Source organism: Rhea pennata, chromosome Z, assembly GCF_028389875.1.
Source record: "Rhea pennata isolate bPtePen1 chromosome Z, bPtePen1.pri, whole genome shotgun sequence".
Lineage (NCBI taxonomy): Eukaryota > Metazoa > Chordata > Aves > Rheiformes > Rheidae > Rhea > Rhea pennata.
The window spans coordinates 76,106,364-76,134,154 of record NC_084702.1 but is presented as its reverse complement, the minus strand read 5'-3'; the positions used below and the strand labels follow the sequence as shown (position 1 = coordinate 76,134,154).

Here is a 27,791-nt window from a genome sequence, read left to right as displayed (position 1 = left end):
TTGTTTGCACTTAGTACAGCATTTTCTTAATCTCATTTCTTCATTTTTGTATTTCATTCCATTTGGTATCGCTTAAAGTGTGAGTTCTCAGGGGCAGCGGCCATCCTTCCACTTTGTGTGTATAGTGCCTTGCACAAGCAGAAAATTTAAATTGTGGAGCCGGACATCGCTGTTAACTGTTGTATTATGCATAGTCAGTAATCACATTCACGCAAGATCTTTGAAACAGAAAACTTTAATTTGAGGGGCAAAGTTTTGTGGCGTATTCTTGTCCTGTCACTAGGATTTTCTCTGAGATAATGCAGGTATGTGGGTGAAAATCAGGATATAGTTCAGCTCTTGTTACCTTATGTAATTTCTACATCTGGACCTCTGCTCTGTTTTACTCGCTGTTTATATCTGAACCATTGCTTTGTTTTATATAGGCAAATTAAACTGAATATGTCAAAGCCATACATCCCAATAATCTCTGTGGAGAAGAACCAAGATGTATGATACTTACTGCTGCAATAAATTAACAAGATTAATGGGAACGTTGTGAACCCAAAAACATCCATCTCTTTGTTCACACTAGATTAATTTTGTTCTTTGCAAGTGGCCCACTCCTAATTTTACATTCTACGCAGATTATGAATAATGCTAGAGACTGTAAATTTCTGATGCAGCGCTTTAATGGGATGTTCTTTACGATCCTTGTCTTCTGGGAATTTGTTTTCAAGTCTACCTCGAGACCTGAAGGGCTCTCTTTATCCAAATATGTACTAAGTAAACCCACCTGTCTCTAGTTCTGCATATACTTGCCTTCTCTGTTCAGATTCAAAGCAGATTTACAAGGTGGAAAAACAAACAAAAAAAATCAACCCAAAACAAAACAAATAAAATTCAGAATATGAGAACCACTGTAGTTCAGACATCTTGAACCTCGTTGCTCATTCTGCCACTGTGGATAAACCATATAAGCTCTGTATGTTCAAATATAGTTGAAGCCAGTTTTTCACATCTGGAATAAAGATATTATGCTGGAATTTGTCCTTTGGGAAATTAACTTCGGGACAACTTAATATTTTCGATATGTGGAATTTATTTTTCTAAACAGAGTCATATAATGAACTACTAGAAAATATGTTCTTTTCTGGATGTGTGGCTAACTTAATAAAATGTAATTTTATTTTATTCATAGAATTGCTGAATCATAGAATCATTGAATAACAGAAAAGTTGAGGTTGGAAGGGACCTCTCGAGATCATCAGGTTCAACCCCTCTACTCATAGCAGAGTCAGCTAGAGCAGGTTGTTAAGGGCCACATCTAGTCCAGTTTTAAATATCTCCATGGAGGGAGACTCCACAACTTCTCTGAGCAACCTGTTCCAGTATTTGACTATCCTCACAGGCAAAATGCTTTGGCCCATGCCTAAGTGGAACTTACTCAGATATATAAATAGTAAGTTCAGATGGAAATAAAGGTAGGAGAAAGGTAATTTTTCAATGGTCAGTGCATTTTTTTGAGAGAACAACATTGATAATCTTCCTTCATCACTCCAGATGATACTGTAATTCCCATCTTCTTTAGTTTAGAATGATATTGCAAAGATGATTGGATAAAAAATATTATTTCTATATATAAAACCCATCCCGAATCTTTACTCTAATAACTATGTGGCAACTCAATCAAGCTGATGACTTGCATGCTATTATTACAATACAACCCGTATCTTGAAGAACTTGAAAATTACTAACAGTTCTGATATAGATCAAAGTTAGGCATGAGTGTGGTAGAAACATAAAAATATGAGAAGATTTATAGATGGAATCTAATGACAAATGGACAAGAAAGACAGTATTCCTATTGTATAGTTGTAGGACGAAGGCACAGAGGTACCACAAGTTTTGTCGTGTCCCATAGTCATCAGCAGAACAGATCTGCAAGCTCAATGAAGTTTCATACCTGTTTCATTTAGTTGATATTCTGATAAAATGGAGAAAGGACATTTATAATAAGCTTCCAGTCTAGTATATTCTGATCCAGGTCAAAACTGTTGCATGTATTATTTTAATTTCTCCCTTTACTTAGTTAACTCCTACAATTATATTAGTTTTTTTCATGTAGATATATTCTGTCTTCTTTTTCCTATAGAGTAGATGTTAGTTGAAATATAGTGAGTCATGGTAATAAATGAAAAGGAAGAACTGGAGCTGCAAAGATGAAGTCATATGGCTACATAGGTTATCATATGAATTTATTGACAGATTAACCACATTCAAAATGTTACAGAGTATAGAATCTCCCTAGCTGTATCCTTTTAAAGAGCTTTTATCTTCCCTTCCTTTCACTTCATTTTCCATCTGATTAGATTGAAAAATAAATTACTATTATATAAAACTCATATCAGATGTCAATGCAAAGATTTCCTCGTTTAGTTTAAAAATCCTAATTGACAAATGTGTTCCAGAAATCAGACTGGAAACCTAAAAATTCCTGTTCTGAGATAATGATTTTAGAAGTGTATAGCCACATACCTCTGATCTAGAAGATATTTTTATTGGTGACTCAAAATTTCTATTTCTTATTGCTGAATACATCACTTGTAAATGAAATGCAAATACCTACTCACAAGGTTTCCAGCAATGTTGTAAGAGAAGTAGTTACAAACCTTACAAGGTGACATTTTCATACAAATGAAGGTTAAGAAACTCATCTGGAACCACTTTAAATCCATTGCCATTCATTTCCCAAAGTCCATAGAACAGTGTCAGTATGTACTGTCTGATATTAACTGAGACTAACAATAACAGTCCAAAGGGTGAATAGCATATGCGTCCAAATTTCACAGTATAACCTCGTGACCATGGCTATATTCATGTGTATTCATAAAGATGCAAATAAAAATAAGTCCTCTGTCTTCAGCCTCGATTGAGTATCCAATTTTTTAAATAATTGAAATAGCCTACGTAGTTTAGAATGAAGTCACAGTGGAACCAGAGGAAGCTTTGGTCCTCCAAAGAGCAACTCGGATTTTAGATGTACCGACTGTTACCTCTTTGTTAACTCTACAGGGAGCAAGTGATGATTATGTCATTGAGATAGTTAAGTGCTTAAATTTCATGAAATAAAACCAAACCTTTGTATTCAATATGTATTCTGAATCAAAAATATTCTGAATTTTGGGTCCCTTTCTGAGTATTCCTTACCTCAAAAAATAGAAATCTGACGTTCATTCTGTGTCCAACAGTAAAGTAGACAAAAAACTCTCATATCTAAGATGGAAATATGGAAGTTCAAACCTGAAATGAAAACGAGATCTTCAGAAAGAAACGAAGAAAAAAAAGCAATGTAATGTAACAATGTATCACCAATTAAAATTAAAAAATTTAAGTATAAGGTTGAGTATTTGTAAGGTGGAAGACGGATTTTTGTTTGTTTCATTATGTACTATCTAGATATTTTTTCTCAACATATTAAACTACAAGTAGTCAAAGCCTTATGAACTCTTATGTTCAAACAAAGCTGTAGCAATGCTCATGCTGAGTTTCTCTCCCTTCTGCTGCATTGCAGTCTGGAAGACAAGGGGCAGTGTTGTATTAGTTCACTGTTATCCTACAAATAAGAGAACTAGGGCATCCCAGTTGGTCTCAAGTCTCAAGTAACACTCTAATTTCGCTATTGCCCTTTTGGGACATATACTTTTCTTGTAAGGGTGAATTGTCAGGCTCGGAAGGAAGGGCTGGAAGTGCTTTGGGGGAACTCAGGTTATCTTCAGTCTGGTTTGAAAATTACCATTCTACAGGATAGAAGAAAAGTCTTTTTTGGATAATATAGAACCAATCAAAAGATACAAACCAGAATCTCCAACATTTCAGTAAACTCCTAATTGCTATCTGTTTAGTTATTTTTTACAACTTTTTATTACCTTGCTTTCCATTTTTTCTCCCATTCTCTCCCCTCCCTCTCTAAAATGAAAGCGAATGACAGCAGATTACATTTTTAATAAAGATAAGTTTGCAGAATTCTTAGAATGTGTCAGAGCTTATATTTAAATAATCTCTGTAAGACTTCCAATACCTGCATCAATTTTCAGATATTCTAAAGCAGGGCTTGAATCTACTACATCTATCTTGACATTCCTCATACGTTTCCTTTATTTTAATGCTTTTCTTCACTATTTCTCATTATTTACCTAATAAAAAAATGTTGGATAATTTGATTAGGTTTCCAGAATAAGGTTCTCACTCTGGCTTACTCTTGGAGAAATTAGATCTTGGAGAAATTAATGTAAAGTAATGTAAAAGTAGGGATGGACAGTTCCTGTAATGTGGACAAATTCCTTTAATGTGAGGAGAAGCAAATCCTTTTTTTGTTGTTGCTTTTTTTTGTTTGTTTGTTCTGTTTTGTTTTTGCTTTTAATATTGCTTCCCAACCCCTGAGGTTCTGAGGTTTGGAGTCAGCATCGCTGAGAACTCACTGAGATCTGCTGGCACACAGGGCAGGCTAGAGTAGCTTCTGCATATTAGAGAGGAATTCAGAAATATTTACATTACATCCATCCAGCTCGGTCCAGTGCAGTGCTACCACAGCCGCCTCTGGACTCAACTCTTTGCCCAACTTGTCTTGGATACCTAGCACAGCATTTTAATGCCAAGTTTGACATTAAACTCATTCAACTTGAACTTTAAGCTGGTGTTTGTCCATCCGCATTCATTTTATCTGTAACAGCAAAGCACCTCCTGAATCACGGTATCATTGCAGTATATGTCTTCCTATGAGAAACCGTCAAGGTGCTGTATTTTTACAACATATCGTTTGTAAATTGCTTGACAGTTATTTCTCCCATTATTATTTATCATGTTTTACTCTTCATAATGTTGAAAAAAAGGGTTTCTTTTCTGGTTAACAAGGTATAATAACAAGATGTCTCTTGATAAATGACAGGATATGAATCAGGGTATATTGCACATTGTGAAGCATTTTCCCATAATAAAAGTGCAACAAATAATAATTCTATCAACTTTATTGGATATTGGTTTTTACTAGAGTTGCTCAGACTCATATGTTAAATGAATCTCTTAGAGCAGCTATCAAATCCAGTATAGTTGTAAAATGCACATCTCTAAGCCTTCAGCACCTACTTTTATAAGAGAGGATGAGTATAAGATAGAAGTACATCATAAGAAGGCCATATCAAGCAGGGGAAAGAGCTGATATAGTGCTCCAGAGGAGTGAGGGAAAATGCTGTAGACATGAAGCAAGGCTCTGTCTTTTAAGTACCTTTGCACTTACACAAGGAATAAAAATTTCTTTTGCAGAACAAAGTCCACAGAAGTATCTACTTCTGAGTTCTACTTCATTTTTACTGCCTCCCTGCTTTTAACTACAGTAAATGAGTAATAATAGTAACAGGAATAGTATTATAATAATAGTAATAGTAATGTTACTAGTAGGTCTCTTGGAGGTTGGAGCAGAGATCTTTTGGTAATTGCTCTGAGAAACTTGCAATGTACCTGTACACGGATATTGAGCCAATTCGAACATCACCACTTACCATCCCAGGTCCCAGCGCTCTCCTTTGTCCTCTGTTCCCCACAGCAGTATTGAGCAACAAGCACAGTGATAAACTTAAAAAAAAAAAAATCAAATATCTTCCATAATGAGCCAAGTCATTCCACAGCACACATCACACTTAGGCACTAATTCATTCCACTTGTAATTACATAATTAACGCTGAGCAGCAGTCTGTTTCTCAGCCCCATCATGATCAGGGAAGGCACCTCTGCAGGGGGGTTTAACGCTTTGTGCTAACTATAGGGAGCTCCTAGAGTGAGTAGGTCCATCTCATCGGTATCTCCATTTGGAGCAAAGTTTGGGTGGCACCACTTTGCCAGGGACAGCTTGTCACGGAGAACGTAATGGTGTGGAGATCAGGCCAAGGTCTTTTCTGACATTTATGGCTGGGGCGAAAAAATGGGCTCAAGCATCAGGTCCATAAATGTCTGTGCTGTTTGCTAGTTAGCATGCTGCCTGAGAAGTTTTGGTGCACAAGAAGTAGGTCTCAGGCACCAGTGTTCATAGTACACATTCATAAATATAGTAAAAGGGAAGTGGGAGAGGCAATGTAATCCACAAGGAGTCAGGAAAGCTACAATTTATTCTCTCTTTTTAATAAAAATAAAAAGCTCTCTTTTAGACATCTTCTGTGAGTTAAGCAAGACACTTCACCTCTTTATGTCTTTTTCCAGTTCACCTCGCTTTTCCTTGGCCTCTGTAGTCTGAGTCCACCAATCTCCAGGCTCCGTCTGATTATGGAGTATTAAATCTAGCCCAACATTGGGTAGAGTCTCTACTGTAATACGAAAATCTACCCATTTTCAAATTCTGCTTTTCTCTAGGATCCACTTACTCAATGGTAATTTTCCAATGCTATTGTCTCACTGTTTTTTGACTCCTAGAACAGCTTTTGTATCATCCTACTATTGAAATAGAATAGGTCAAAAATTGATTTTTTTTCGTCTCATAAAATATATATCATTCTAGAGCTGAGGCCTGCAGGACACACATTAGTGAGAGACTTAAAGAGCTCAATCTGTTTGCCTTATTAAAAAGAAGGTTGAGAGGTGACTTGATTGCAGGGCTTAAATACCCCGGGGGAACAGAGATGGGGGCAACAGCAGTACTAATGTTTACTGTATCCAGCACAGAAACAAGCAGCAACGGCTGGGAGCTTCATTCCATTATAGTTAAAGCACATTCACATTAGAAAGAAGGCTCAGGGTTTTCGGTAGTGCTTCACCACTGCCACAGAAGCAGAGCTTCTCTTGTTTGCCTTCTCACTGAAATTGGATACTTTTTTTTTTGTTGATGCTTTTTAATGCAAAGTACTAAGACTAGTAGAGGAGAAACCAAATGAAACGCTATAGTCTATATATTACTCTGGAGGAGGTCAGATTGGTTAATTGTCCCTTAAAATCTGTAAATCTATAAAATGCGACTAAATCTTCTACTTTAAAGTGTGTTCTATATATTATGAGTGCATTCAAGACTGCGGTAATGAAAAAAATGCCAAAGTAGATTATGTACCTGTTGGTACCTTTATTTCTTCATCTCTGAACAGAGGTAACCATTATAAATAGGTGCAATCTGAGGCTTAAGGAGTCCAAAACTGTGAAAGGTGTGGCAATAGAAAGAGCTACTTCTTGGTATTATTATTGTTATTACTGCAAGCGCAGGGGCAGAGGTTAAAATTCACTACATTTGCCTTTGTGGAAGAGAAAGGTTTTTGCTTTGATAGAGATATCTGCAACTCTGAAAAAGCAGATCTACAGATTGTGAAGAAACTTGCTCAGACGAGTTATATAAAATGGATGATTGTGCATTTCTCTTAGTAACAAAAAAGGAGCTTGCTTTATGTAAGCACAGTGGTGCATAAAACACCTTTTGATGACTGCTCTATATGATAACCACAATTACTTACAATAGGGGATGGAGGGTGACATGTTTCTGTGTTAGCAGAACTCATCAGCTCCAAAGATGATCTACTTTACCTTGGAAATACAAATTTGTTCCTTCAATATACTCTTTTTTTCTTTTCATGTGCTCCATACCTCTCCATATCTGAAAAGATAGGAGGGAACCAGGCAAATCAAAACACTCTGCAGTAGAATGCACCACAGAGACAGCAAAAAATAAAAAGAAAATACAGTAAAGATGAAATCTTTTCTGGTAAAAGACTTGAGATAATGCTGTTAGCTAATTACCTCTATCATTTTTAATTTTTTGGAACATGCATGACACCACATGGAACTGGCCAGATATGAGTGAGTGTCTTTTTAACCTTTGTTTGGTTGATTAGGTTTTCTTTCGGTGACTGATGACTGTCATTGATTTCAAAGTGACTCTGATGATGATATATGTGTGGTATGTGGCTTGATTTTCAAAAGCACTTCTTATTGGCCTGGCTCTAACTCTTACAGGTCAATAATGCAGTTCCAGAGGGAGCAGAGCAAAGTCACTGATGAGTAAATGAAAGCCAAAAAAAAAAAAAAAAAAAAGGAAAAAAAGCAGTAGATTTGGGGGTGATTCTTTTGTGGAGTATTTTTTAAAGCATCTGCTATTCAGAAAAAAATATAGAACACGACTTTTGAAAATTAGGATCTGTCAGTGATTCGCCAGTTGTATGACTGGAGAACAGTGTAAATATCCAAAATAGATAGTCAGTTTTGAAAGTATCAACGAGACATGGAGAGAAAAGAAGATACATGCTCAAAATGTATGCTACATCATATTTTAATAGTGAGAGGATGTTGTGGTCCTCACAGAGCTGAATTCATCTTACATAAATTTGAGTAAAACTACATTATTCACAAGCCATATTATTCTAACGGACGGCTAGATTTGATAATTATCTTAACAACATGCTAGTTTCTATCATAAAATGAGAGAAATTATATTACTGAGACGCTATTAGGCAGACTGCTCAGTTGGTACATTTGTGAATCTCTGAACATCATGGAAGAGCGTCATATAGTGAGGAGTGCCACAGAATGCCAAGTCTGCCAAAGTCTGCCAATATGCCGGTGTCATGCACAGTCTCAGACAAGATGCCAAGCTTATTCCTGTGTATCACCTATGTGAAACTAGCTTTGAATAACAAGAAAATACTCCTACAGACTACTTAGTGCATGGTAGGGTAGACAGGATATCAAAAGAAATGAGGGTTCTGTGTTTAATGCTACCAGTGAACAGGTAGATATGACATTTTACTATACTTTTCTGTGGTGTAAGGTTATAATCCCAGCTGGAATATTCAGCTTTAATGCAGCTTATTGATTATAGTAAAGGCAATAATCTGGACAGAAAAATATTTCCTCCAATCTATTCCTCATTATCCAAATATGCTTTTATACTTACCTTTAGGGTTGTCTTATATTTTGAGACTGTACCATATAGCATGTTGATATAACACTTAGCTGACATCAACAGAAAGCTGGGAGCTAAAAAGGAGATGTGGTATATAGTTTATTAGACATGGTATACAGAAGTATTACAGAATAAAAAAGTTACAAACTTTCTCACAAGTTCTTGTGTGTTTTCCAGCACATTCTGTGCTTAAATATACAGTTATTTTTAAGTTCCTTTAAACTTAAAAAAAAACCTTTACCATTTATGTGTCTCATCTCTTAAAAAAGAAAACCAAAAAATAGCCTCGTAGTGGCCCAATTAAGGCTGATACTGTGACATAGCATAGACAAATAATATTCTTAAATGACTTAAAGAGTATATGCTGGATTTATGTATTGTTCTGTTCAGCCATTTCTTATTTTATTTGTTGTATAATGGAATTCAGCATACTCTCCTGAGAATGACATTACAACTGTGTTGCCACAGGCAAGCAAACAAGGTACAGATGCTTAAGGGAGATAAAAAAATAAATGCTAATATTTTGCTGATGTTAAAAAAAATGTCAGGGCAGAGCTGTGTTCAGTGCTTTTTCTGTGTTAAAAGAGTAGTTCTCCTATGTATGGGACAGTTACAGTTTTAAACACATAGATTTTATTTTTCTGCGTGTTTTAGTGTTGGGAAATGTGACAAAGTAGTTTCTGACAGATTGCCCTGAGCGTATATCTGATCTTTCCAACTGCTGCCTCTGCGGTTCACTGAGAGGAGATCAGAAGGCCTGAGGTTGGCAGGTGGCAATGCAAAGCAAACAAACGAAAGGGTTGTCTTTCACAGCTTTTTTCCTCCCCCCCCCCCTTTTTTTCCCTCCTTATCTCTGGCTTCCAACAGTTTGGCCTGTACAAATCCCCATCTGCTCTATCGCCATCTCCAGAAAATGGCACTTAGAAGCAAGTCTGTGCAGTTAACTCGTATAGAAACCTCAAGGCGTTGGATTATTAGAATTATAATGGTGCCACCTCCCAGCGCAGGTCGTGAACCGGGGTCCCCCGTTGTGCTGGGAGCTGTACAAAAGACCAGAGTGAGGTGTCTGGAGAAGCACGGCTTCATGGCTCATTTCCATGGAACATTTAGTGTCAGTCAACTCAGTATTTTCAAACAGCACAGAACGCCGCTAGACTATTTTCAATTCATTGTGCTCATGAAGTCATAATTGCACGTTAATGAAAATCATCCAACATTTCATAAATCAGCCTCTTTTTCCACTGCACTCTGTATAACCATAACAGATGGCTTAGTTGAGATGGGCCAACAGAGATGTGTGATTTAGTGGCCAAAAAAAAAATTGTGACAGCTGGATTGCACACATATCCACACACACATGCTTAAATTTAAATAACACTTTAGAAAGGAAGAGTTTGATTCTGACCTCACTAGTTGGAACTGGATCTAGCCCTAAAGGAATTTTACATATTACCCTTGTATTTGCTGATCTTTACTATTTTCATTAATGACCTACACAGAAAAATGCAGGAGTGTACTAACAAAATTTGCTGATAACACAAAGTGGAAGCATTTTCTTTCCAGAAGAGACAGGATTATTGTAGAGGAAAAGCTGCATGACCCAAAGGAGTGATTGAAGTGGAATTAAATGTAATTGTAAAAAGTGCAAGGCCATGCCCTTAAGGACTAATAGCAGGACTGTTCGCTGTAACACATCAACTGGAAGGCAGGAGGGGAAAGTCTTGGATATATCCATCACTTACATGATGATTATAAACCATGGAGTTTGTGCAATTTTCCCCAAGGAAATGTCATTTCAAGAGGTATTTGGAGTGATATATGCAACAGAGACATGGAAGCATCAAACATGTTATCAAAGATACAGGTGAAATCTGAACTAAGATTAGTTGTGGTTACTTATGCATGATGATGACAAACTCAAATTGGAAGAGGTGCTGATAATGTGTGTCAGGATAGTCCTACCACAGGAGATTAAAAAGAGTTTGTTTTCTTTAGCCTTTAGGTAAATGAAAGTAAGGTGATAAAAATACTGTGTGTATATATATATTGATAAGAGGCAAAGGGTCATAAAGAATTGCGGGAAAGACTGATTTAGCGTAAAGAATAGTGAGAGGGTAGCATCAAATGAATATTAGCTGACAAAGATCACATTTTGTCTGGAAGTTAGGAGATGGTTCCCAGTTGTCATAGTACGAAGGTTCCAGGACAAACTTTTAGCAGGAATGAAGTGGGGCCACAAGCTTCTCATCTCTTCTGTTTTTGAATGGAGTTACCTGACATGTTTGCCAGAAGAACTGAAGTACTGAAATGATAACAAGGATCTCTTAAAGATCTGTGTCGTTCTTGTGAACATCCTTCACAGGTGCTAGGGTATCTATTTCTCTAGAGTGTGTGAATAATTAATTTCATTAAGTTAAAATCAAAGCAATTGCTGCTAATCAACTTTAACTTGAAGTTTGTAGCTTCTGATTTAGATTCAAAGAACAGACTGTATAGCTTAATCTTTTCCATGTCTTTTTTTTCAATTATATCGGTTAATTTGACAGATAAAGTATTACATCTTCATTGTTTTCTGGATTATATTAATGAGTGTTAAAATAAAATTCTAAATATACTTTTCCATAAATCCATGACCGCTAGTCCTAATCAGTCAAAGAAAGAATGTAGTTCTATGAATAGGATTACCTTTAAAAGCCTAAGGTTGCTATCTTCAGTAATTAATTTTTGTTCTTTATTTTTATTCATCTTGTACTTTGATTTTTTTAAGGCTTTGGAATAAAATATTGCTCTAGAACTACAAAGCTACAAACTTTTAATTAGCAAAGAGGGAGAGAAAGAGGTAGAAGGAGACGCCATACTTGAAATGATATTTCCAGGTTACGCTGGGGAACAAAAATAGCTATAAATTCCGTAAAGTTAATGTTTTAACTCTGTCTACATGATATTCTAGTTGCAGCTTTTCAAACCCATCCATTTGTGCATACGAAGAGCCAGGGACACTTAAGCAGAAGGAATGTCCCTGTGACATGCCTCATGTTCTCCGGATAATGCACTCCACCCAGCTCAGCTCACTTCTGTTTTGGTTGTTCCCAAGAAAGTTGAAAGGGAAGAGATCATTACCTAAGACAAGAAAACTATTACAACTGACGGGTAAAGTTAAATATTTGTACTGTCTATGGGCAACCCTATTGATTTTGCAGGGCTACATGACTTACACAGAACTCTAGTAACAGAACGGAAGTGAGGCAACATCACATACTTGATCCCTAGAAGACTAAAGAAATTGAAAAATGTTAAATCCTAGTGCGGATGAGCTATAGTCTAATTTTCATTTAAGCTATTTACTCATCCCATAGGTATAGCTTTTCTGCAGCCTGCAGTGTGCCCCACCATCAGATTATGGAGTGCAAAGTTCAGTGTATGTTCCAGAATGAAAGCAATATTGAACACTGGATATAGATCAAAATAGTTTATCTTTCACTAGAGACATCAAAGAAATGAAACCATTGCTGTAAATGTCAAATCTACGTAGGAAAGCAATAGCAAACCACCTTTTTCATACATAGGTTTCTGTGTCCAGAGCTGTATGAAAAGGTACTGTCATTCTGGATTAAAAACAAATATGCTTTTGGATCATTTTAAGCCATCTGTGGTCTAAGCTGTTCCCTTCCTTCACTGACTCCCTCTGCCTTTATTTTTTATTTTGCATACTCAGACATACCACCTGTTTGGAGATGAACGACTGCTTGTTTCCAAACTGTTTCTTTAGAGCCTGAACTGAGACATAACAGGAATGTTTCTATTTATCACAGTAATTTTGGCTTATTTGTTTAACCTTGCCCATATGACAGGAGAATTGAATATTTCTCTTCTTTTTTCTTTTGTCTCAGGCCATGAGGCTGTGTTTTGCCCTCTTTGATAACATATAGTCTACCTTGTTTTTTGTTTTTTCAATAAAATATCAGCTGGGACAAGAAAAAAAGTCAGAAGGATCTAATCAAGCTATTAAAAAAAAGATAAAAAAAAAAAAAAACAAAAAAAACCCAGAAATCCACCAGGTGGAAAATTTAAATTGTTACCAAAATCTATAACTATTAAAAACTTCTATTCCCACTGGTAATCTTTGTCTTTATGTAGACGGGATAGGGCAATTTCTTGTTATGTTTGTCTCAAATCAGCCTGTATCTATTCCTTGAGGAACAGCTCATGACAGCTTCAGTGAGGCTGAAGTGACAGGAAGCTCAGAGATTGGGTACACACTCCCAGTTCCTGAACAGGACTGTACAGTCTATACTCCTCTTCATATTTTAAATACCAATACTTGAGCTAGCTGGTTATAAACTAAATCAATTGTGTCCATATATGTTTTCAATCCCAGTTGCCCTGCAAACACTGTTGATATATTTATGAAGCAAATCCTTCTGTAAGACGTGTACAGGCACACAAAGGACAAGCAAGTGCTTGGGAACAGCTAGCAAGGTCGTATCATGCTTGACTAAACTGATAGTCTTCTGCGAGGAGATGACTAGCTCTGCAGATGAGTGGAGTGAAATAGATACATTTTACCTTAACAGGGCTTTCAACATGATCTCTCATAGCATCCTTGTAGCCAAACAGGTGAGACATGGTTTGGCTAGGTGGACTACAAGGTGGGTGGAGAATTAGCTGGACCACCAGGCTCAGAAGGTTGCAATGAGAGGCAGAGATCCACCTGGCAGCAAATTACTAGTAGCATCCCCTGGGGTTGATAATATCTTTATTAACAATCTGCTCAGTGGGGCAGACAGTACCCTCATGAAGTTCATGAATGATAAGAAACTGAGTGGTGTGGTTGGTATACACCCAGGAGGACATTGTTTGGCTGGAGAAATGGTCCACTAGGAACAACATGAAGTTCCACAAAAGCAAATGCTGAACTTGCACCTGGGAAAGATAACCTCATGCACTGCATGAGTAGAGTTGTGCACTACTGGAGAGAAAGCAGCTTTGCAGAAAATGATCTGGGTATCCTGATGGATGACAAGTTGACTGTGAGCCAGCAATGTGCCCTTGTAGTGAAGAAGGCCAATTACCCCTGTGCTGTGTTAGTGAGAGCATAGCTAGCAGGTCCAGGGAAGTGATCCTTCCCTTCCATTCAGCACTTGTGAGACCACACCTGAAGGACCCTGCCTGTTCAGGGCTCCCAAGTACAAGAAATACTTTGACTTACTGGAGTGAATCTCCACTAGACAGTGGAAATCTACCAAGTTGGTCTAAGGGCTGGAGCACCAAGCATATAAGGAGAGGCTGAGCGAGCTGAATTTATTCAGCCAGAAGAAAGGGGATCTTGCTGTCTTCAGCCACCTGGCAGGTAGACTGAAGACAGAGCCAGATTCATCTCAGAGACACACAGTGAAAGGGTGGGATGCAAAAGATACAAGCTGCAACAGAGGAAAATTTGATTACATACGAGGATTTTTTTTTTTCACCATGAGGGTGATCAAACACTGGAAGAATAGCTGAGAGAGGCTGTAGGATTTTCATCCTTGGAGATGTTCCAAATATGACTGAACGTGACTGGTCAAGGCTCTGAGCAATCTAGTCTAGTTGGACCTGCCTTGAGCAGGAGTTTGAACTAGAAGACATCTAGGGGTCTCTTCCAACCAAATTATGCTGTAATTCTCTGATTTCTCTATAGAAAATAAAATTTTTAATGGTATTTGTGGAGTCAAACACAGTAACAATCTCTTCTATGTGAAATGGGGGATCACATTATTTTCTGTCTGAGCTTGACTCACAGATATCATACCTGTCTTCTTATTAATATTCCTTACACTGAGTATAACAAAACTCTACCACAGGCAATTGACACTTTCTAAACCATTTAATAACACCCATTTTATTTTTAAGGGTAAAAAAATAATGGGTGATAACATGTCCTGAATTGCTAGTGACAGCAACTGTTAAGGCTTCAAGCAATTACTGTTTTTCACCAACTGTTGCTTTAGAATGAGAGATTTTCTTCCCATAAACTTACACTTATTTACATATTTTGAAAAAACAGGCATTAAAAAACTGTAAGCAAACTTCCTCAGTGACATCAAGTGATTTATTAGGTGCCTGTGTTGTGCTGCTATACCTATGTAGTTAAGTAAAAATATTACATTTTTACTCTACCTGTAGTCTGAACCGTGATTATGCTCAACCAGATATGCACAGTGATCTCTAACAGCTCTAGATTTACCTGCCAGCTGTCCTGACTATCACTGATTAGATCTTGTTAATGTTCCATCAGCTAGACTGAGGCTGAAAACCTTTACCTTTCTTTCCCCCCACCTCCAGAACAATTTATCTGTTAGTTATTTCCCCAATACACAAGTAGTATTATTTGTGTATTGGGGAAATACCTAAATAGTATTATTTGTGTATTAATCATAAATTGTTATCTGTTTTCTGTCCTTTATTTTCAACCTTTTCTGTCTGGGTGAAAAGAGAAGCAGCAATTTACCTGGCTTGCTGTACTCCACATTATGACCCATTACTTTTCCTCTTGGATTTTCTGCAGTCTTCAGAAGAGGCAGGAGGGCACTCTGGCTTGTGGTGTCTGCAGTACATGCACTCTCTTTTCAGTGCTTTTCATTGCCTTTTCCAGAGTCTGGCTGCACTTCAGGTTTGAACTAGCCAGCTGATTAAAACACAGGAAATAAATAAATGTCACAAAACAGCTGTAATCCGCAGAGGAGCTGATGCTGAATGCCTCCTGATATCAAAGGGACTTTTTAGAGCCTTGTTCTGTCAGCATCCACAGCCAAATTTCACTACAAGGCCAACCTTTTCTGCCAGGTGTATTGGAGAGGCTTGGGCTGATCCCAGCAGCATTTGTAAGGAAATGTGTATGTGTGTGTGTGTATACGCATGTTCACACACGCCTCTAGGTAAATTGTGCTACATCTCTGTCAGCGGAGGAATAAAAAGCCTATTACACTGGGTAAGATTATGAGTTTATCAGCTGTAATTGTGATTAGGGCTCCCAGGGTGTATTAACAGAGTGTCTTTTATATGTAATATATGTATATATATACATAAAAATATTTGCATAAACTGATGGATATATCATGGATAGAGGAGGTTAAGCAGATACTTCTAGCATGGACTTTCTTCCCTTCTGTTTTTTGAGAGTCTATTTTCTCACTATACTAACAAGGTAGCATAATACAGATGTAATCTGTGCTTCCTCCCCTACCCTGTCCTTCCGCCTTCGCCTTTCTACTTCTCTCTTATTGTCCCTCCACTGTTTCCTTTTCTCTGTAGCAATAAACATGAACTACTTGGGCTAGCAACCCAGCTGACCCTATAGGTTTCTTAGTCCAAAACTAAAATTCTACAAAGAAAAGGCTGATTACTCCTAGCCAGTCATCATTCCTTAAGTTTCTGTTAGTACAGTCTCTCAAATGTCTTAGAGAAGTGCTCAAGAAAGTTTGGGGCTGTATCCAGCAAACTTAATGTTCTACCAGCTGTTAGTTGCTACCCCCTGTCCCTGTCCCCTCGCACACTTTAAGGTATTTGGTCTTCCAAGTAAAAATCAAAGCACAGGGGCAGCAAATACAGAAGGGATATTCAAAAACACTGCCTGCTGAGTGGGGAGCTTGCCAGTAGGACAGGCTAACATGCTAAGTGAACAAGTTACCATGGTACATCTCCGAGTGCATGTTCTTAGCTTACAGTAAAAGTGAGGTAATTTGAGTGGGGTTATCAGGCAATATGAGAGCTTGTTATGTCTAATTAGTTAAATGCTTTCTTATAGCTCTTCCTACCCACTGGCCATTTAAGTTTTTTAATTTTCCTCTTTCAGCACATTGATTTCTTATTGTTGTCCTCTTCATATACAGTTCTTCAGACTCAATTTTTATTATACATCCTACTTGCTGGGAGATCACATCTTCCTGGGACCATGAATGGAGCTAAGTAGATGCTCTTTATGCAGCTGTCATGTCCATTTTAAGGTTCCTATGTCATGGAACTCTCTTTGGGACTCTGGGACCAGGAAAAGACCCTTTGCACTCATGAGCTCTCTTTTCAGCACATAAAATAAAGGAGCTAAGTAGCAGCACATCGGTGAAGCGCCTATCAATTTTCTCCAGTCAATTCATATTCTGCAAAAGCATAATATTTTACCTGTACTGATACTGACGTGGAGAAAATCAATGTCATTAGTTTAATAAAGATACTATACAAGATGATCTGACAAACCTTCACAATAAACTCCAAAATTACTAAAACCTCAAAATTAAATTACACTTTTCAGGAAAAAAACAACAGCAATAATAAAAAAATAATGTTTCTTGAAACAACCTCCCCCTGTCACTGCCCTGAGTAACTTTAAATTGAAAAGCAACCCAAGTAATAGGTGGAAAGATGAAACATTGCTCTGTAACCAGTGCATAATGGCAGTTTGATACCTCATACATTTGCAATACATTTTTACTTTAGAAATTGACTTCTGAAAAAAAAATCCATTGCAGTCCAAATCTCTATAAATCCATTATAAATTCATTCCCTGTCTCCTTTCTGCAGAATACCCACTTCAGCAGGCTAGATAGAATCCCCAAATCACAGCAGATGAGAATTGCATGGAGGTGGAGGGGGAAGGGAGAGATTTGTTGTGAATTTCTTTTCATTGCCAAGAACTTAGCATAATGTTCTCTATCTGCTTGGAAGCTGTGTCTGAGAGTATGTTTAGACATGAAAACTGTACACCAGAATATATATGTATTGCACTCCACATAGTGTGGAGCAATATGTGGTGTCAGGACACACAACACTATCTGCTGCATTTGGAACAGATATCTTTGTGACCCTTTTATTCTAGTGTTGGAAGCCAGATTCACAAGATATTTAAGCATAAAGGAACTTTCAGCACTTAGGTAGTTCCACTGCTCTAATGGTATGTCTTAAAATGCCACATTTAACCGAGCACATGATTTGGATGTGTTTAGCTCAAAAGATTACACAAATTCAAGGGTCTGAATCACTTTATATATATATATATATATTATATATATATATATATATATATATATCTGTGTGTATATATATATATATATGTATGTATGTATGTATGTATTATTTACAATTCTCATTTGAGATTGTATGTATAAACACACACACAAGCCAGCATCCTCCCTTCCTCACTGGCTTCTGCTCTGTTTTGTTATCTTGCCATGCCAGTGGAGTGCTCTCTGAACAAAACATTGCTGCTGGAGGCAGTATGTATCCTGTCTTCAAAGCAGTACTAATATAATGACAGAGAGATTTCTATATAGGATATTATTATTTTTTATAGAGCTTTATTCAGTACTGAGTCTGCTTAGCATCTTCATCATAATCAAGAGCTGAATTCAAGTGACTAGTGAAACCTGAGTATCTAACACATAGATGAAAATGGCCTATGTAGTCGGTAGACAGATAAAAATATTGGGAATTGGCTATACTTTGTGCCCCCGGTGCATTAGATATCGCTTTCAATGTCATAATAAGTAAGAGTTCAACACATCTAACTTCCCATTTACTTTTAAAAAGTTTGAAAAGTCTAAATAGGTGACATTTGCAACTTCTTTTGCATGAAAATTTTGATAACCGACTGTTCTTAGCAGATGATAATTAAGAAATTCTTTGTTGATGAGAAAAAATTGAAACAGTTTTCCTCCCTTGTGAACTTAAAACCACAGTTAATTCCTTGATTTTTTCCTACAGAAAGCACAGGTGTTCTCTTGTGAATGTTCAAAAGCTGAACGGATATAGAAACATCCTCTTTTTGCAACCATCTTATGACCATCTCTATCTTCTGCTGAGCATTGCAATCAGAGTACCTTTAAAGATGATGGACAATTTAGAAAATTGTCAGATCTTTGAAAAACTGCTTTGAGCAATTGACCCTTACTTGTTCATCTTGAAGACTGATGCTAAAGGTTTAACACTCACAGATTCTCTTCAAATTAGACCCAGAGCTATCTCTGACTGATGCAAGATCATGTGGCTTTGAGTATCCAATTCAGTCATGTCTTCAGGCCATCTTTTTAGAAACATTTCCTGGTATAAAGTTGTCTTATCTCACTCATCAATCTTGCCTTTGACAAGATAAAGCCAAAAGAATATAGTCTGTAGTACAGAACAACTTTAGAACCTAACCTGTAGACTGCACCCTGACTTCTTAGTGATATTTGCATGAAATAAGAGGCTGATCTAATTATTTAACATTAAATCCGTGAAATAATGAAGTAACATTATTAGAATGTACGAACACTAGACGTGGGAGCTTCATGTGACCTGCTTGTTTCATACTTCTCTAGGTAATCACATGGAGAATTTTTCTCTTTACTCAAAAGAACATTTGCAAGTATGTTGCAACGAAGCAAGAACTAAATTACCTGTAGGCAGAACTCCCACATTAACATGATTTTGTGGATCCAAAATGTGAAAAACAGGCCAAAATGGAGAGAATGGATTTCTCTGGCAGGCAGAAATTTATGCACTGTTTGTGCTGTGCAATAAAAGAGTCTCTATCCCAAAACATACATTAACAATTTCAAGAAATAATGCAAGTGAGAACCAACATTGGATCTGGGAATTTTTTTGGTAACAAAATGTGGGAGAAATTCATTTAATGAAATAGCTAGTAGTAGCTTAAAGTTTTTGTATACATTAGCAATGACCATAGCATGTCAGAAAAAATGTCAGCCTGATCTAACAGTAGCCAGTAAGGAAAAGTATAAGAACAACTGATCACTGATGTTTCATCAGAATACTTTCCCAGTCCTCAACAATTTGCAATTCATTTGGATTAAATGAAACTTTGTTTATTCCTGGTTCAGAACAGGGAATCAAAGCTTAGTGTTTCATGCCCCAACTTAGTGGCTAACCAAGTGGGGTGCAGATAAGTTGTGATAGATGAGTCTCTGATTTTGACTAGAAGTTTAATCTTTTTGAGGCTATTATACATTTTTTTCCGTAAAAAAATGTGCAAACTGATTTTACAGTCCACCCTCTCTATCCTCCATCCCCTAAAAGTAAGCCTCAAAGCTTGTCACAGAACTTCCAGACAATGCTATTATTTTCTGCACTGCTAAAGCTTGAGTTTTCTAGATGGTTTCATTCCAGTTCATATGCAGAGGCCAGTTTAAGAAAGGGAAGGAATATCTGAGCAGAAGTGTTGCCAGATGTTAGAACAGCTGAGGGCATGAGACACCTCAGTACTGTGCCCTGTACCATTTGGATGTCCGTCAGGGCAGTAAGTTCACACAGCAAGACCTCGTCTTCTCCTTTGTCCAATCTGCAAGTCCTCCCTGTCCTCAAACTTCCACTTCACCAGGGATCCAGTGGTTAATAGTCATTCATGCTATATTCCATTCTGACCACTAATAATTCTGAAGTGAGAAATCAATAAAAATCAGTGAAATCACAGAGTGGCAAGGTAGGAAGGAAAATGTGGGCAATCTTACGAGACATCAGCTTTTATGTATCTCTAGGGAGGGAGAAGGAGAAACCGAACTAATTGCAATACACTCAAAACAATAATTAATTGTATGGCAGCTTTTATCTCATCTAGCCTTGTAATCTAGAAAACGAGCAAAGCTGAGCATGCAGAACTGCCTGCCATGAAGTCAGAGTGAGGTTTGCTCAGTTAATTACTTCTGCAGACTTCCAAATGGATTTAAGAGTAATGATGTTGACATGAAATTCTCCTCTCACATTTCTGCAGCATGTTACTTATTTATTGCTCAGACTATTGAAAAGAGATGTCTACTTCCTCAAGGACTGAGGAAAAAATGATGGGCACATGTTTTGTTGAGTGAAACATGCTGGTTTTTGTCAGGTAAAACAAGTTGTGAATTCTAGTGGAACTTTGGCCAAAAGAAATTGGCAATTGCAGTTTAGATATTTGTGAATTTGATGATATGTACAGGTTAAAATGCTTAATTTTTACATTTTCAGAAGAAGTTTCAACATAATGTTTTCAAACAATAATTCACTTTGAAATGCAATTAAAAGTCCTGACACAAAAGAGAATGCATGAGTTGAAGAGATGAAAACTGGAGTATTTAACCAGCCCCAAGTATTTTTGTTTTACTTTAGTAATGTCCATTTTTTTTAGATCTGAAACATAGTCATATTGAATGTTTATCCAAAAAGAGTAAATACCGGTTACTCACAAAGCCTAATCTTCAACGCTTCTTTGAGTCTGAATTGATTTCCACTTGATCTTTTTTTCCCCCTACTTTCAGGAATGCCATTGTTCAGGGCAAGGATATGATAGACAGTTTATAAATGTAATTATCTAAAAAAAAAAAAAAAAAAAAAAGACAGCAGAACTTGGAGCATTTTTTCTTTTTTTTCAGAATATATTACATGACAAATATTATGTGAACAAATAACAGCAGTGCTGCTTGTCTTGAAAAGACAGAAAGATTGATTTTTCTTTTCTATCTGGTTCTGCTCAGGTTCTCAAACCCCAACTACTGCTGTAATATCCAAGTATTTCAGCTTTGACCTGAACAATAGTATTTCACACTTGGAAAGACCCTTAAACCAGCCTGCACAAAGTCTCTGCCACCATGTCTGTTGATGCAACACTTGTTTGAGGAAAAAATAAACAACTGTCAGAAGTGACACAGGTATAATAGATATGTTTTGGGGTTAGTGGATTGGACTGAATGTTTCTTAAAACAGGAATCAAATACTTACAAAGTACTTGATTTTTGGAAAGGAAAATGGCGAAGTTCAGCTTTAGCTCCAGCAGACCCAATCCTACCTATCAAACTCCAGAGCTTGTCCCCATTCAGATTACTGGGTAGGTCAGGGACCACCTATATTTTCCTGGTACGTTAGACAGTGAGGAACTAAGACTAGTGAAAATTGATCAATCCCAATTGCTGCTCATCAGTACCGAGAAACCTCGCAGGTGCTATGTGGAGGTACTTTAGACATAAACTCAGAGCTGAAATTAATAAAAAATTGTCAGTCATGTCGGATAGGCAGTACCCAATTTTTGCTCCCTTTCGTATAGCACAGGGTGAGATTCACTTTCTGAAACTATCGGATTATTTTTCTCTTTTTTCCTTGCAAACTTTCTCTTATTGTAGACCTAGGATATTGTCAATATCTTTGATTGCTCAAGCTCTTTTCCTGTAGCACGTTACCAGTTTTGAGCTTCTGTACCGGAAAGCTTATTATGTTTGTTCTGATATGCTGAGGAACCCCTTGGTTGTGATGGGAATGGACATGGACGTTCGTATGGATCCTTCTGGAATTTCCACCTGTCTCTGATACATAACCTGCTATTCAGCTGCTAATACAAGCTCTCTTAATGAAATCTACTTTAAGATGCTTCTGCTGCTGCCTTGACTAAAGAAGAGACAAAGCTAAACAGAAAATAAGCTGATCCTGATGGAGATTTTCCAGCTAATGACAATCCAAGGGCACAGATAGACTATTGATCTGTTTAGTTGTTTATGCTTCTCTTCTCAGGTCCAGATATTTTTATGTTCTGCCTACGGGGGCAAGTGATTGCCAGTGCCTACCCACCCACTATCCAACCCCTGTGGCTTCGCGCTGTCCTTTTGGTTGTGCAGGAGCTGACCTTAGTGGGGAGCTGGCTGTCTTAAAGATGGCAGCTCATCCATCACTGCTTTCACAGGCTGTCAGCACTGCAGTTAATCTCACTTGTAATTTTCCAAGGGAGGTTTGCAAAAGCCACAAACAGAATCTTAATGCTGTAAAATGCTGTTTGCAGCCAATGAATACTTCCCGTCTTTATGAAGTTTTGCTTCCTTCCAGAGCTGCATTCCAGCTGCCCTGAACTATCTAGTGATGAAAAAATTCCAAATTCAGCCTGTGTGCTTTCCACAGTTCAAATGCTGTCACTGGTGTACCTTCCCTCTCAACTCACACACACCAAACTGGACTCTCAGAACCATGCACTTTGCAAGAAAGATGCGAGAAAATTCTGTTCTCCCAGGGCTCACTCATGCTGCTCCTGAGGCTCCACTGCCCACTTCACTGCCTTGTGCTTTGGAGGAGCTTACTCTTTGGTTACACGTGTTCTTCAGGATCTGCTTCTGTAGGGCCTGATCCAAAGTCCCATGGGCTCCTGCTGTTTTCAAATGGAGGTTGGATCAGAAACAAAAAGCTTGTGCCATCCCTTTATTCTTCATTTTTCCATTATCTTCACTACTCCAGCCTGCCTGCTTCATTCTGTTCTTAAGATTTACCAGTGAAAGACTGAGCTAAATTGGAATCAATATAACCAGAATTATACTCAGGGAAAAAATGCCAAATTCAATCACAGAGGGTTACTCTGAAGATGAGATATAAAGCTATACTTCCCAGATATATATTCAACAGAATGACCTCACTCCCTCACCTATCTGTCCATGTCACGCTGACAGATCATATCTTCCTGTGGAAGCTGCGGTTTGTCAACAAGTCTCTGAGCTGTGCCAATCTGGGCTGGATTTCTATGATATAGTTTCTCGTTTGGCGATAAAATGTAAACAACATCAATCCCTAAAATTACATGGAACATCAGTGACCTCATCAAGGGCTTTATCCCATGTTTCTAATTCCGTAGGCATCTAGCCTCTTGGCCAAATTACAAACTGAAAGCAAAATGTGTATTTTTTTCTCTAGAGAGGCTTCCATACTTGCAGTTTCTTCATCAAATAGATTAAATTACTATACCTGTATTTTCAGTGGTGCTGGAAGCACTAGGTGTAATTATGGCAGCATTGCACTTCAGAACAGCCTGTTTTCAGCCTTGAAACTAAAAAAGTCAAAGACTAAATGGCCTGAATTTGTGTAAGGTGTCTTCCCCATGCTGAATTACTTTACTTTGTAAATTAACTATTCATATTAATTACTTTAATGTTGTCTACATAGTTTGACAGGAAACTCTGGAAACACCTTTATAGAAAGCCAGCCAAATTTGGCCAAGTGACAAGCCTTGGACACCAGCCACATAAGAGGATGGGAACAAGTTTTTCCGCACTACTTAGTTCTCCTGAGAATGTCCCTGTTCTTACAGCTTTTAGTTGTCTTTCATTATGGAGCTTAGCATATTTTCCGTGCAATTGTTCTTCTTTGCAGATGGGAGAAAACTTAATTTTGATCCTTGAAAAGACAAGAAAGAGGAATAGATGGATGAAGACTGAAAAACCATAGAGGAAAGGGAACAGCAGTTTCTGATATTTGAGCAGTGCTGTGCTTGCACTCTGATTATATTTGCAACCTTACCATCCTTTTAATATAAAGATGTTTCAATTTATGTTTTTTTTTTTCTTTTAGGTAATGAATATATAAAATCTTCACTGAAACTGCAGCTCTGCATAATGATCTGCTCAGAACTGCGATATTTTTAACAAAATGAAACAAAACAAAAAATCCTCCTTCAGCTGAAATAAGGTGTAGCAACAGGAAAAAAAAATGATTAAAAAGTCCAAAATAGACTAAAATCGTCTTCTATCCAGGCAATCAATTTCTCAATGGTGCCCAATAGACATATTGAATCACACATTTTGCTTACACAGCTGCCCAGAGAAAAACAAGGACCATATTGCTACCCATCTCCTTTTGCTAAAGGTTGGCAATTATAGCAGTTGGAAAACGATAACAATCTTTCATTGTGTCAGTGAGTATTATTCAGGTTGGCATACAACCTCAGTGCTTACCCTTACAATATCCTTAATTAAATTAAGATTAAAGCAGTAACGTAGAGGAACGATCCTACTAATGTTGCAAAATTTGTGACTCAGTGCAAGGGTGCTGGGGTGAAATTCTGTGATCTGTGTTATGTAGGTATATAGCAGGTGCGGACATACTTCCAGGCTGGAACAGACTGATGTTCTGTTTCATCCAAAAACCTGTTTCCCACTATGTCTGACTTTACAGATAGATGCAAAAAAAAAAAAAAATAAATAAATAAAAATAAAAAAATACAATAAAATGAGGTCATAATCTGATCATAAAGGACATATTTTTCCTCATGGTAGGTATGACAGACTTTGTTTATACCTTGAAACGTCAGGGTTTATATCTCTAATTAATTTAAATGGCACACTGGATTCATGAAGCTAGGAATAAGAGCAAGTTTTGTTTTGCAGTAGATAGTATCAATTGAGGCTTCCTATAACCTGGGATTTAGGTTGTTCTTGACAGCGATTTCACACAGCTTTTTCATCTTATTATCCATATGGTTTGAATGTTGCTTGAATAATCATGACATTCAAACACTAATAAAAACAAAGGCTGGAAGTTCCAATCTTGAATTTGATACGTGTCCTACATTTTGTCTGCAGAGTTTAATATTCATATATGGAGAAGAGAGCAGATTCTACTGGCTGGGAAGCTAGTTTGAAATTTCAAAGCTCATAGGGTTCACTCTGTTTTGCTGTAGATTTTTGCTACTTGTTACTGGGTGAGCTTCCAAAGTGCAAAAAATACCTGAAGTGGGAGGCAATCAGTACTCTTTTGGATAAGCATCTAAACTCTATTTAAGCCACACAGTAATCAGCATACTGAGCATCCTTCTTAGGGTTAGCAGACTGATGGATCAACCCCCAAAAGGCAGAAAATGAGGAAACTTTCGAAATAACATTCTTGTTTCAAAATTTAGGCAAATTAAAGAGAGATGCCTCTGTTCATAGTAATTCCATCCCTTAAATTTCCTTAAAAAACAGGGAAGCATTTTCTGAATGTTCTCTGAGAATAGCAAGTACATTAAGTCACTTAAGAAGGATAATCTGAAAAACAAATAGATTTTGGATCTTTGTGCAACTCACGCATGAACTAAGTGATAGGATTACAGGCCCGTCAAGACCAAAACACTTCAAAGCCCGCTTAGAAATTCATATACCTGAGAAATCTTAAAGGTATGAAAGTTGCAGTGTTTGAAGAGTCAAGTTGCTCACAGGATTAGGTGAATGGTAAATATAGCTTTTCGAAGACCATAATACTGCTGAAGTCTTTTTTGGCCATCAGATCCAATCTATACAATAAAGGTGTGGGCACTTCCAAACCTCATATGATTATTGTACTAAAGAAAGGAGATGCTTGGAAAATTCAGTGCATCAGAATTGGAGAGATATGACCGAATGCATGAATACTCTCAGTATACTCCTTTCAATCATCCCATGGATTCAAACTGGTCTTTTCACTCATGGATCTTGTCTATGTGGTATTGTTAGAATATTTGCCTGTTATATTAAAGGTTGGTGACATTCCCCAAGACTGCCACTCCAGTGGTAGCCAGAAAGTCAAACTGTACATGCTGTAATGGTGTCCTGTTGGTTCAAGCATTAGCTGATATTTTTGGGCCTTTTTGTTCCCTGTAGGTCTCAACTGAAGAAGGAATGAGCTTAGCCAGAGAATACTCCTGCTCTTTTTTTGAGACTTCGGCTGCCCTCCGTTTCTACATTGATGATGTCTTCCATGGACTAGTGAGGGAAATCCGAAGGAAAGAGTCCTCACTGCCCATGGCGGAGAAGAAGATGAAGAGGAAGGATAGTCTATGGCAGAAACTGAAAGGGTCACTGAAGAAGAAACGGGAAAGTACTACTTGATGGCATTTTCCTGTGAGCAACCCCTCAGGAGCTGACTACAGTAACCTGCAACAGTTCAAAAAGGCAGCATTGACACAGCATCTTCCAGACCAGGTCCTGGAGTTCTTTTCCGTCAGCCCTCATGCAGAAATAGCTCCCTGAAGGCCCAATTCATGGTTGCCCTGTCGCTCCTCTGTATTATAAAGTCACTTAGCATACCCTCTTATCCCTTCTCCACATCTGAGTGGAGAAAAATCGTGTGTTTTTCCCTGTAGTCCCTGACTGCTCTTCAAATGCTAGGAGTTAAGGCAGCATCCAGGGCAGAACCAGCTTTCACCAGCTCTAGAACAAAGGATGCACTTATTGCCTCCTCTCTCTCATGCATGGATCATTTCATCATCCCAGGAATTAATACTATTGATTTCAGTGCAAATTTTGACCATTTAAGGACTTTAGGATTTGACCTTCAGCTTTGCGTTCTTATGTAGATTTAGAGCTAGACTGTGTTCAGCTGTTATATATATATGTATGTGTGTGTGTGCGCGCACTTGTGAGAACTGGGCTCAGAGGGAACGCTAGGGGCTCCCAATTTTGGTCCTGTAGAGGCTCATCTTCATTGTGTGCTTTCCATTAGCATGATGGCTTGACAAGGACAGCGCAAGTCAAGAACTGCTAGCTGTTTGGAAGGGTGCAGAGCTACAGCTTTACCTCCTCTGCTTGTTATTTGCCAGAACTGGTGAGCTACGGAGGTGTGTTGTCCTATGGATATGCAGTGCGTCAGCCACATTCCCACAGCCCACCATGGTGTGCACAAAGGCATTGTCCATCTGATACCTCCCAGAGCTCCTCCTAGATGAGTGCAGCTCTGTCCCACCATGTAATAACATCCGTGATGTAGCAGCCAGCCTTCTACTTACTACAGAATTGCATCAGGCCAGAAACACGTCCTTGACCATCCAAGTGAATCATTTTATCAATCAGTTGGACAGGTCTTTTAAATTTTTCGTTTCTAAAGCTGCCATGAAGTAGAATATGGTCTCATTGACTTTTGTTTTTTTTACAGACTTCTTTTAATATTGACTTTATTTATAAATTTTACAATTAAAATGTGCACATATTGTGTCAAAGAATAAAGATCATGACTTCCATGAAACTGTACTAGCAGTGTCATTTATGTTTCTTCTGAGGTTATAACTGGCTTCATTAGAGAAATATATATGTTCTATACTAAATTTTCTTTTTTTCTTTTTTTTCCCCCACTTTCCTTCTAGGTATTTTGTAGGATATGGAACAATGAATTACATTTTGGACAG

General features: G+C 37.7%; 1 protein-coding gene across 2 annotated transcripts in view; it reads left to right on the top strand.

Moving 5' to 3' along the window:
- The window catches only part of RIT2 (Ras like without CAAX 2), a 215,137-nt gene extending 188,405 nt beyond the window's left edge, over nucleotides 1–26,732 (top strand). For both annotated transcript variants that reach the window (XM_062599834.1, XM_062599833.1), the window contains exon 5: nucleotides 26,272–26,732. In XM_062599834.1, coding sequence (XP_062455818.1) covers nucleotides 26,272–26,499 — 228 coding nt within the window. In that variant the 3' untranslated portion in view covers nucleotides 26,500–26,732. The remainder of the gene's footprint in view (nucleotides 1–26,271) is intronic.
- The last annotated feature ends 1,059 nt before the right edge of the window (nucleotides 26,733–27,791 follow it).